The sequence below is a fragment of the Hemicordylus capensis genome, chromosome 3 (assembly GCF_027244095.1).
Source record: "Hemicordylus capensis ecotype Gifberg chromosome 3, rHemCap1.1.pri, whole genome shotgun sequence".
NCBI lineage: Eukaryota > Metazoa > Chordata > Lepidosauria > Squamata > Cordylidae > Hemicordylus > Hemicordylus capensis.
Window position 1 is genome coordinate 199,736,470 of NC_069659.1, and position 10,720 is coordinate 199,747,189.

The 10,720-nt window shown below is 46.8% G+C and overlaps 1 protein-coding gene across 1 annotated transcript; it reads right to left on the reverse strand.

Moving 5' to 3' along the window:
• Window positions 1-2,293: 2,293 nt before the first annotated feature.
• Window positions 2,294-10,292, reverse strand: LOC128350541 (dual specificity protein phosphatase 26-like). The gene is made up of 4 exons (XM_053308950.1): window positions 10,282-10,292; window positions 9,591-9,662; window positions 6,050-6,267; window positions 2,294-3,132 (listed from the first exon to the last, which is right to left on the reverse strand). The coding sequence occupies exons 1-4, from the start codon at window positions 10,290-10,292 to the stop codon at window positions 2,921-2,923; spliced, it is 513 nt and encodes a 170-aa protein (XP_053164925.1). The 3' UTR covers window positions 2,294-2,920.
• Between the last annotated feature and the right edge of the window lie 428 nt (window positions 10,293-10,720).

Below are 10,720 nucleotides of genomic sequence, written 5' to 3' on the forward strand. Positions count from 1 at the left end.
GGCAGATTCAAGATGGTGTCCCTCGGGACTTCAAAATCTGAACTTCGGTATGATGTCCCTCAGGGCTACATATTGTCTCCGATGTTGTTTAACATCTAAATGAAACTGCTGGGAGAGATCATCAGGAGATTTGGTGCAGGGTGTTATCAGTATGCTGATGACACACGCATCTTTTTCTCCATGCCATCATCATCAGGAGAAGATATTTTTGATTGATTGATTGCTTGCTTAAGTGCCATCAAGTCGGTGGCGATTCTTAGTGACCACATAGATAGATTCTCTCCAGGATGATTGGTCTTTAACTTGTCCTTTAAGGTCTCTCAGTGGTGCATTCATTGCTGTAATACTCTCTAGCCCATCCACCTTGCTGCTGGTCATCCTCTTCTTCTCTTTTCTTCAACTTTTCCCAGCATTATGGACTTCTCAAGCGAGCTGGATCTTCACATAATGTGTCCGAAGTATGATAGTTTGAGCCTGGTCATTTTTGCTTCAAGTGAAAATTCTAGATTGATTTGTTCTACGATCCATTTGTTTGTTTTCCTGGCTGTCCATGGTATCCTCAAAAGTCTTCTCCAGCACCAAAGTTCAAAAGTGTCAGTGCTTTTTCTATCTTGCTTCTTCAGAGTCCAGCTTGCACATCCATAGAGTGTCATGGGAAAAATCATTGTCCAAATGATTCTAATCATTGTAGGTATAGACATGTCATGGCATCTAAATATCCATTCCAAGGCCTTCATTGCAACCCTACCAAGTGCTAGTCTGCAGCATATTTCTTGACTGCTGGATCCTTTACTGTTGACGGTCAATCCTAAAAGGCAGAAGCTATCCACCACTTCAGTGCCTTTATTGTCAATTCTGAGGCTGGTTGCTGTACCCGTTGTCATTAGTTTAGTCTTCTTTACATTTAGTTGTCGTCCCATTTTTTCACTGTGCTCCTTGACTTTCATTACTAGAGCTTGCAGATCATCCACATTCTCAGATATCAGAGTGGTGTCATCAGCGTAGCACAGGTTACAGATGTTTCTTCCTCCAACTTTAAAACCACACTCATTTTCTTCCAATCCAGATTCTCTCAGTATATGTTCAGCATATAAATTGAATAAAGAGGGAGAAAGTATACAGCCTTGTCTTGCTCCTTTGCCGATCTGGAACCAGTCTATTTCACCATGTTCTGTCCTGTGTATAGGTTTCTCATGAGAACAATGCAATGTTCTGGGATGCCCATTTTCCTAAGTATATTCCACAGCTTGACATGGTTGACACAATAAAAAGCTTTTCTGTAGTCAATAAAGGACATATTGACTTCTTTTTGGTATTCTTTGGCTTTCTCAATTATCCAATGTGCAGCAGCAATGATGTCTCTTGTTCCTCGGTCTTTTCTGAAACCGGCTTGAACATCCAGCATTTCCCTTTCCATGTAGGGCTCTAATCTGCGTTGGATGAGCCTAAGCATTATTTTGCTAGCATGTGAAATTAAGGATATTGTGTCATGGTTTGCATAACCTCTCTAGATGCCTGCCTGGAGGCAGTGATGGGCTGGATGAAAGATAACAAGCTGAGACTGAATCCAGATACGATGGAGCTACTAATTGTGTGGGGTTGGAACTCAGGAGATGATTTTGATCTGCCAGTTCTGGATGTGGTCACACTTCCCCAGAAGGAACAGGTACACAGTCTGGGGGTGCTTCTTGACACAAACTTCTCCCTGGTGTCCCTGGTTGAGGTAGTGGCCAGAGGTGCCTTTTATCAGCTTTGGCTGATATTCCAGCTGCATCCATTTCTTGAGATAAATGATCTCAGAACAGTAGAACATCTGCTGGTCACCTCCAGATGTGACTTGTGCAATGCGCTGTATGTGGGGCTGCCTTTGTATGTAGTCTAGAAACTGCAGTTGGTCCAGAATGCAGCAGCCAGGTTGGTCTCTGGGTCATCTCGGAGAGACCATACCACTCCTATCTTAAAAGATCTACACTGGTTGCCGATAGGTTTCTGGGCAAAATACAGGGTCTTGGTTGTAGTCTATAAAGCCCGAAACAGCTTGGGCCCTGGGTATTAAAGAGAACGTCTTCTTCGCTATGAACCACACCACCCATTGAGATCATCAAGAGAAGTTCATGTGCAGTTGCCACCGGCTCGTCTGGTGGCTACACGGGGACGGGCCTTCTCCATTGCTGCCCCAAAACTTTAGAACATGCTCCCTGCTGAAACAAGAGCTTCCCCATCTCTTACAACTTTTAAAAAGGCAGTCAAGACACATTTGTTCACCCAGGCTTTTAATACTGTTTTAATAGTTTAATGGTTTTTAATAGTTTTAACACTTAAAAAAAAATTTAAATTGTTGTAATGGTTTAACCTTTTAATTTGTTGTTTTATTGTATTGTTGTAAACTGCCCAGAGACTTGCATTTTGGGTGGTATACAAATATGTTAAATAAATAAATAAATAAGAACATAAGAACAGCCCTGCTGGATCAGTCTCAAGGCCCATCTAGTGCAGCATCCTGTTTCAATAAAAATAAGTGGACTAACTTGTGAACCGCTTAACCGATTTGAACCAAATTTGCTACAGCTATAGGGACACACAGGGATACCTCAACTACATAGTTTGTGATGTCATCCATCTCAATTCAAGATGGCAGACATGTGAACTCTTGAGGTGCAAGTGCACTAACTTGAGGACTGTCTAACTTATTTGAACCAAATTTGGTACAGTTGTAGTGAGTGACACACAGGGACACCTCAATGGTGTAGTTTGTAATGATGTCATCTACCCCGATCCAAGATGGTGGACATGTGAACATTTGAGGTACAAGAGACCTAACTTGTGGACCTTGATTTGAACGAAATTCAGTCCAGTGTAGAGAAAGTGAAAGGTAAATAGGCAGATTAATTTTTACTAGACCAACTTGACTTTCTTGACATTACAGAAGTTGACACAGGTTGATCTTGTATCGTAGCTCCAGATCTAGGTCTTGCAGCTGTTTCAGGAATCCTCTGTTTGGAGAGATGGCCCGATGCTGGAGGACCCTTTCAATTGCATCAGCCAATGAGAAGTTATGGCAGATCATGAGGTATGCTAGGACCAGGGTGGCTGATCTGCTTTTCCCTAGAATGCAGTGAACCAGGATCTTTCCTAAATAAAAATGATATAAAATATAGTATGAACATTGAGCCATTCCAACCTGTCAAAGAAAGTTGCAATGGGGCATTTGGGTGTTAAGACCATAAGAACAGCCCTGCAAAAAAGGTCATCAGAACATAAGATCAGCCCTGCAGGATCAGGCCCAAGGCCTATCTAGTCCAGCGTCCTGTTTCACATAGTGGCTCACCAGATGCCTCTGAGAAGCCCACAGGCAAGAGGTGGGCCCTCTCTCTTGCTGTTGCTCTTCTGCAATTGGTATTCAGAGGCATTCTACCTCTGAGGTTGGAGGTGGCCTATAACCCTCAAGCTCATAGCCTTTGATAGACCTGTCCTCCATGAATTTGTCTAAGCTGCTCTAAAGCCATCTGGTGACTGTCATCACACCTTGCAGCAGAGAACTCCATAGATTAATAATGTGCTGGGTGAAAAAGTACAGTACTTTCTTTTGTTGGTCCTAAATTTCCTGGCATTCAGTTTCATGGGATTACCCCTGGTTCTAGTGCTTGAGAGAGGGAGAAAAAATTATCTCTGTCCCCAATCTCTGCTCCATGCATAATTTTATACTCTTCTATCATGTCTGCCCATAGTTGCCTCTTTTCCAAACTAAAGAGCCACAGATGCTGTAGCCTTGCCTCATAAGGAAGATGCTCCAGCCCCTTGATCATCTTGGTTGCCCTCTTTTGCACTTTTCCCAGTTCTACAGTGTCCATCTTAAGATATGGTGCCCAGAACTGTACGCAGTACTCCAAATGTGGCCACACCATAGATTTGTATAAGGGTATTATAATATTAGCATTTTTATTTTCAATCCCCTTCCTAATGATCCCTAGCATGGAATTTGCCATTTCTACAGCTGCCACACACTGAGTCGACATATACAGTGAGCTGTCCACCCCGCCTGCCCCACCCCCCACAATATTTCTCTCCTGGTCAGTCACTGACAGCTCAGACCCCATCAAAGTATATGAGAAGTTGGGACTTTTTGCCCCAATATGCATCACTTTATACTTGTTAACGTTGAACCGCATCTGCCATTTTGTCGCATGTCTGTTTCCCAAAGAAAATTATACAGCTTAGTATTTATGCAGATGTGCTTATTTTGTAGAAATTGATTGTACTGACATTTTTTTCTGCTAAAAGGGGGCTCTACCCCCCCCCCCCGAGTGATGTGTAAGAAAAGAAAAGCATTCCAAGGGGCTGGATTCTGGACACATTTGCCAAGACAATGAATTTCATTATCTCTTTTCAGCTATTGGTGCTCATCTTTAGAACATCATCATCTCTGGGCAATGAGATGGCAACTCTGGTTGTTCCTTGGTAACAAGAAACTAGGAATAGTGAACTGGCTAGAGAAGAAGCAAAGGATACATATCAACGTATATATTAATTTGAGCAGTGGGTCCATTGAGGAAGTGTGTTCACCAGGGCTGGCCAGCCCACCTGCTAAGGGAGCTCAGCGCCCGCTTAGGGCACAAAGTAGGCAGGGATGACAGCCTGGGTCATGTGAAACCCAGCATTGGCCACCCATTGACCCTTCCCCACAACCTCTACCCCTGCCCATGCTTTTGCAGCAGCATGGCGGGCAGGTGGGCAATGGGGAATACCTGCTCTCTCACCCATCCTACTCGCCACTGCAAAGCAGCAGGTGGAGGTGGCAGTGATGAGAAGGGGAGCCATGTGCTCCTTGCTGCCTGCCCACCACCTCCACAACATTCCACTGTGGCGGAGGTTGCAGCCAGGAGGGCGGGCAGGCAATGGCAGTGGGGGGGAACCCGGGTGGATTAGGGTTAGCCTTGAGCCAGCCATGGTGTTCACTGCATTTTGTACAACCAAACTATACGCCCTGAGCCATTTTTGGAAGGGCAGTATAAGAATTGAATAAATAAATAAATAAATAATAAACAATCTTACCTTTAGGACTGAATTTGGTGCAGGGGACTGGTTCTTCTTGTTTGGTCCTAGCTGGCACAGGGATCCCTGGCTAGCTGGCACAGGGATCTCACACGGTCAATTCCCACCCCACCCTCATCCTCCAGCAACTTTAAAAAGTTGGTTTTTAAAAAGCACAAGACAAAGAACCAAAATTCAACTGTATGATCATTCACGCTGCGCCTTTAAAAGGAGGGAAATGCCAGAAAGCCCACCTGATGTACAGTATCAGTATTCAAGTAGCTGAAGCCATGTATTAATTACATTATGAAAGCAGGGGCTGGTGGCATAACGATGTGGAGGAAAATGCAGCAACTCCCATTTTCAGGTATGTCTGTATGCACGCAAAGTTAGAATTTCAAGTTGGGAAATTCACAAGTGTTGGCAGCTCAGACAATGGTCACAGATCCAATCCCCCATGCTGAACTATAACTAAGGGCCTGTATGCATATCTGACCCACGTATTGCCCTTTTCTTTCCCAGGCATGCAAGCACATACACACATCTTTATGCCCCCTTTACGCCTCCTCTCCATCCCATCAAGTTCTGCTCTTTTCCTAGCTTCTAATGCTACTAGGCTACCAATATATTAAGTCTTCTTCCTCCTGTGACAATGGTTGCTGCTTTCCTGTCTGGTGTCGAGAGAATCCTGACTTGCCCTCTGGAATTTCAAAGGGGGCCAGGGCCAGAATTGGTGGGCCTTTACGTTTGGAAACTCCCAGATCGCATCACCACTGCAGGCTGCTTATTTGGGAGCTCTGCTCCATAGGTTGTTTCAGGTTATGATTAATTTTGTCCTATCATTGAGGTCTACTGGTCAAGGGTTTGAGTGATAAGGTTGAAGCTCTGCACAGACAACAGCTTTTCAGAGACTCAGGGCAGAATTGTCAGGCTGTCATGTCTGCAAGCACCTCTCCCCATAGATGAATGAGTGAAACTGTGTCTTCCGTGCAGTGTTTCCATCTGGACAAGCACTCACCATTTGGTGCACTTAGTACTTCATGGATATATTTTGAAGCAGGATGAAAATGTATGCTAAGGTCAAAGTCTGTGGAGTCTTCTGCTGCTATTCCGTAGTAATGGATTTCCTTGCCATAGAAGTCTTGGCTTCCTTTGCTTCCCCAGGCAGCATGTGCTGCATTCAGTACATGGGTGATGCCACATTTCCTCAGTTCTTCCTTGTTGTGTGCAACCACACTAACAGGAAAGAGAAATGAAAGTGGGTAGGTCAGTGAAAGAGTGCAGTGTAACCGAATTTCACGGCTATCTTAATGGGGCGTAAGTAAATGAACATCCCCTCCTTTCCCAAGCAGTGAGACGTCCCAGGGGCCCTGCTAATAGGGTTGCCAACATTACGTTACCCGAACTCGGGACACGGGGGGAGTCGGGGGGAGTCTTGGGGGCAGGGCCACCTGGGGCGGGACTTGGTGCTAGGTGGAAAGGGTGCAGCCAGGTCCTCTGGAGCCAGCTGCTGGGTGGGCGTGCTTACTGGTGGTGGCTGTCACTGCGCAGTGGTGGCGGTGTGGGGAGCTCTGCCTGCCTCCCAAACTATGACAGTCGAAGTCAGGGTGGGGTGGGTGTGCTGGAGGCAGGCGGGAGAGATGGTGAAAGAGCCCCTCACTCGGCCTGCCTACCTCCCAAATGAGGCAGGCCAAGCCTATTTCAGGCATATGCATTCAAAGTTGTTTTTTGTTTAAGTAAAAGAAGAAGAGAAAGCCAAAAAGTGGGAGAAATTGAGTCCTGAACGGGACGAGCATTTCTCCCCGGGAAATAGGGACAGCCCGCGCAATGTAGGACAGTTGGCATCCCTGCCTGCTACAGAGTTTAGTTTCGTTTGGTTGAGACTACACTGGATGGAGTCTGATAGTGCTTTTATAATATTTATTTTGTTAACATATTAGTTACATGCCAATGGCACACCGCATGAAGCAGAGGCGGCCAAGATCAGAATCCCCCTCAATGGAACTGAGGGGCTGGACACTGTGGGGCCCCACTGGCAGTCATAAGGACCTTGGTTTAGCAGCAGTGCGTGTCCTCTGCTGCTTTAGAGAGCATGAATGAGAGGTTCACAAGACAGAAAGCATAACTTCAGAGCTTGAAAGGCAGGTGCTGGTTTCAGCTCACCTCTCTTAACCTCTCTCGCCTTCAAAAAAAGAAAACAGGGCAGCTGGGAGTCTAAGCCTTCGCTGAGGCTTTTCTCTGCCCACTAGGCCTTCACCTTTCCTATTACAAGTGCAATCTCTATATCTGTAGTGATGGGAAGGATTTGAGGGAGGACTAGGCCTCAGAACCACTTCTGGGGTTGTGGGCCTTTACTAATAAGGGGGAAAGCCCGGGAAAATCAAAACAAAAGGACCAGTTCTGAGGGAACTGCATATACACACCAGCAGGAGAAGAAAAAGCTTTTTCTGTTGGTTTGTTCCAGATGGTGACTTAAAATAGCTTCACAACATATAGGTTTGGTGTGTGTTTGTATGATCTGGGTTTTGACAGTGTCTTGCATACGGGAACAGCAAGGTGCTGTTTGCACAGCCACAGCCTGTATTCAGATCTTATCTTGACATTTCAGGTTTAAAACATCGTATGCCTGTTACAAAAAAGTAGCTGTTTTTTTAAGTTTTGAAAACAATATTTGGGCTTCCTGGGTTTACTCAGAAGTAAACCATTAAGTTGAATGGGCTTCCTCACAAGTAAGAGTGCATAGGATTGTACAGAGGCAGACTATTTTTCACCATTTTTTTTTACCCTAACCCAGTGCTCTTACACAAATTGTGGTGCTGAATCCTACACAAATGTGTGTGGGGGGGGCAGGTTTCAGAGGGGTCCACCCAGTGACGTGACTGTAGGAAGACCAAGGTGAGGGGGCACCTCCCCACCCATGCCCAGCTGCAGTGGGGAGGCATGGTGGACAGCGAGCCCATTAGTCAAGGGAAGAGAGAAGCAAGAAAGTTGGCCATGTACAAATTCACCACAGGAGAGGAGGTGAGGGAAAGCTGTCAGTCTCCCACCCCCTCCTCTCCTCAATCTCTCTTTCTCTGGGAGGAAGTAGTGTTAAATCCAACGACAGCTTCAAATCATTAGGCTGTGGGATTTTACACCACCTTCTCCTGCAGTCAGGAAAGCACCCAGAAGTGCCCTGAGGAAGCAGCTGGCTGAGAAGCTGCTGGGGAAATGGAAGGCCATAGCCAGGGAGGCTGGAGAAAGCAGGAAGATCCCTGCCTGTGAGTAATAAGATAGCAACCAGTTCAGTTAGACGCGTAAGGGGAGTTATTTTCCTTTATTGTATTGCTTGAATCTGCATTGCCAGGTTAATGAAACTTCTCTCTTACAGTCTGTTTTATGAAGAGTCAGTTGTTCTTATTGCATATTTGTTTTTCTTTTAATCTAATAATAAACCTTTTTTGGTGAAGTGTGCTACTCTTCATTTTGGGTCTGCCTTAGTCACACGCCTTTGGAGGCCTAGGACTGCTCAGCCCTTCTATGGAGGATTTTGCCACTTTAACCACCACCACCACCACCCCGGAATCTTATGTGGAAAGAGTGGTTTGTCCCACATTTAAAATAAAGTGAATCTCACAGTGAGCCTACTGTGAATCTCCTGCAGTAAAGGATTCGCCCCAGTGAACTCCCCCCTCCCCGCTCTGGATCTGGTAGGAGCTATGACAATATCTCTCTTGTGCTGGCAGAGAAAGGAGGTTTTATCGATTAGTGAGAGGAAGTTCCACCCCCTCTCTCTGCTGGCCCCATCTTGCCTACTCATTCAAATTCCAGCAGTCAGGCTGCACCCTTTGTTTGCTAAGGGACGAATCCAGCATTGGCTTCCTGAGAACAGCAATTGCGGTCCCAAAGCTGCACCTTTATTTAGTTAACTCCAGCTAAATGCACAGCTCCCTTTTCTCCAGATTAAAATAGCAAACTGATCCCAGATTGTTTTCTCTGATCCCTCCCATTAGCTGAAGGGCCGAAGCAAGTTGGTTTGGGATTCTCAGCTGTCAGGAGAATATCTCTGGACATTAGCTCTAATTGCTGAAATATCAGCCAGTCCTTTGGATATTAGCAAGCTGTCGGTCTAACACAGGATGGCCAACCAGCATCAGTAACCATAAAAGTAGAAGCCATTTTATCTTATACTTCCCATACATATTTACACAACAGATATGAATCCCTAAAACACTGCCATACCAGCTCAAAAAGATCTGGTGCCATTAGCCCACATTATTCAGCAAATAAAGCTGTATAAGCCCACCATTATTAAGGGTTCTTTCACTACTAGAACAATTGTCATGCTATATTGCTCTACTATTAGAAAATAATGTGGTTGTTCACACGACTGGGTGGGCGGGGCAGCAGGCAGGCGGATGGGGGAGGGACAGACTGGGTGAACTCATCTTAACTAGGAATGTGCACAGACCGGTTCGGAGGCCATTCTAAAGGCCTCCAGACCGGTCCGGTCACGGGGTGGTTTTGGTTCGGAAGGGTAGTTTGAGGGGTTCCATTAAGGGCGGGGGGGCTTTACTTACCCCTCCCGCGCTTTCCACACTCTGCCGCCGTATTTACTGTAAAAATTGCTCCTCCGATGGCTCCTCCTCCGACGGCTGCTCCGTTTAAAAAAAATGGCTGCCCCCTTGAAGCCCCGCCCCCCTGCTGCTGCTGCCCTCTTGAAGCCCCCTCCCGCCTCCTTAAATCTCGCCCGGGCCCCGAGATGACTCTTCAGAAGCGGGCGGCGGGGAGATGTCCTCCCGCCCCCTTCCCTGCCGGGCTCAGGCTGCAAAAGACTTTAGGAAGGCTTCTGCGCGCGCATGCGCAGAAGCCTTCCTAAAGACTTTTGCAGCCTGAGCCCGGCAGGGAAGGGGGCGGGAGGACATCTCCCCGCCGCCCGCTTCTGAAGAGTCATCTCGGGGCCCGGGCGAGATTTAAGGAGGCGGGAGGGGGCTTCAAGCGGACAGCAGCAGCAGGGGGCCGGGGCTTCAAGGGGGCAGCCATTTTTTTTAAATGGAGCAGCCATCGGAGGAGGAGCCATCGGAGGAGCAATTTTTACAGTAAATACGGCGGCAGAGTGTGGAAAGCGCGGGAGGGGTAAGTAAAGCCCCCCCGCCCTTAATGGAACCCCCCACCCCAGTGCCGGACCGCAGCTCCGCGGTTTCGTGCACACCCCTAATCTTAACCCTCAACAAGCACTTGACTGTTGCTGGGAGCATGGACTGCACTCACAGACTATCCATACTTCGTGGCACAGTGCAGAGCTCTGGAGGCCAGGACAATGCGTCCCATCCTCTGGATATCCCACAGTACACCATGCGACATGCACTATGATTTAGGGGATTACCCCAGGAGAAGGGCACTCTAGGTGCCCATCTCCGTGTCTGCTGTAGCCCTAGCAACCACACGACCCCAGAGCCTGGGTGAAGAGCTCACTCGTGCTCTTAACCCTGGTTAAGAGCTGGGTTTAAAAGCTGGGTTAGATGGCGCTGCCCTGCCGGGATTGGGATTGATCCTGGTGGTTCTCATGCACAACCTAACCCAGGCTGGGCTTCCCTAACCTGTGTTAGGGTGCACGTGTGAACAGCCTTAGTGACTTTTTAAAAAATATAAGTGGGATTCTGACAAATCTGTGCCTTTTGGATATTATATTATACTATTGCCTTTGAAT

Bases quoted from the DNA above. Each gene is read 5' to 3' on its own strand.
- LOC128350541 (XM_053308950.1), bottom strand. The intron at 6,268-9,590 runs GTAAGTAAAGCC...CTTTCCTGTTAG, and splicing joins GTGTGGAAAGCGCGGGAGGG to TGTGGTTGCACACAACAAGG. The intron at 3,133-6,049 runs GTGAGTGCTTGT...ATTTTTATTTAG, and splicing joins AGTACTAAGTGCACCAAATG to GAAAGATCCTGGTTCACTGC.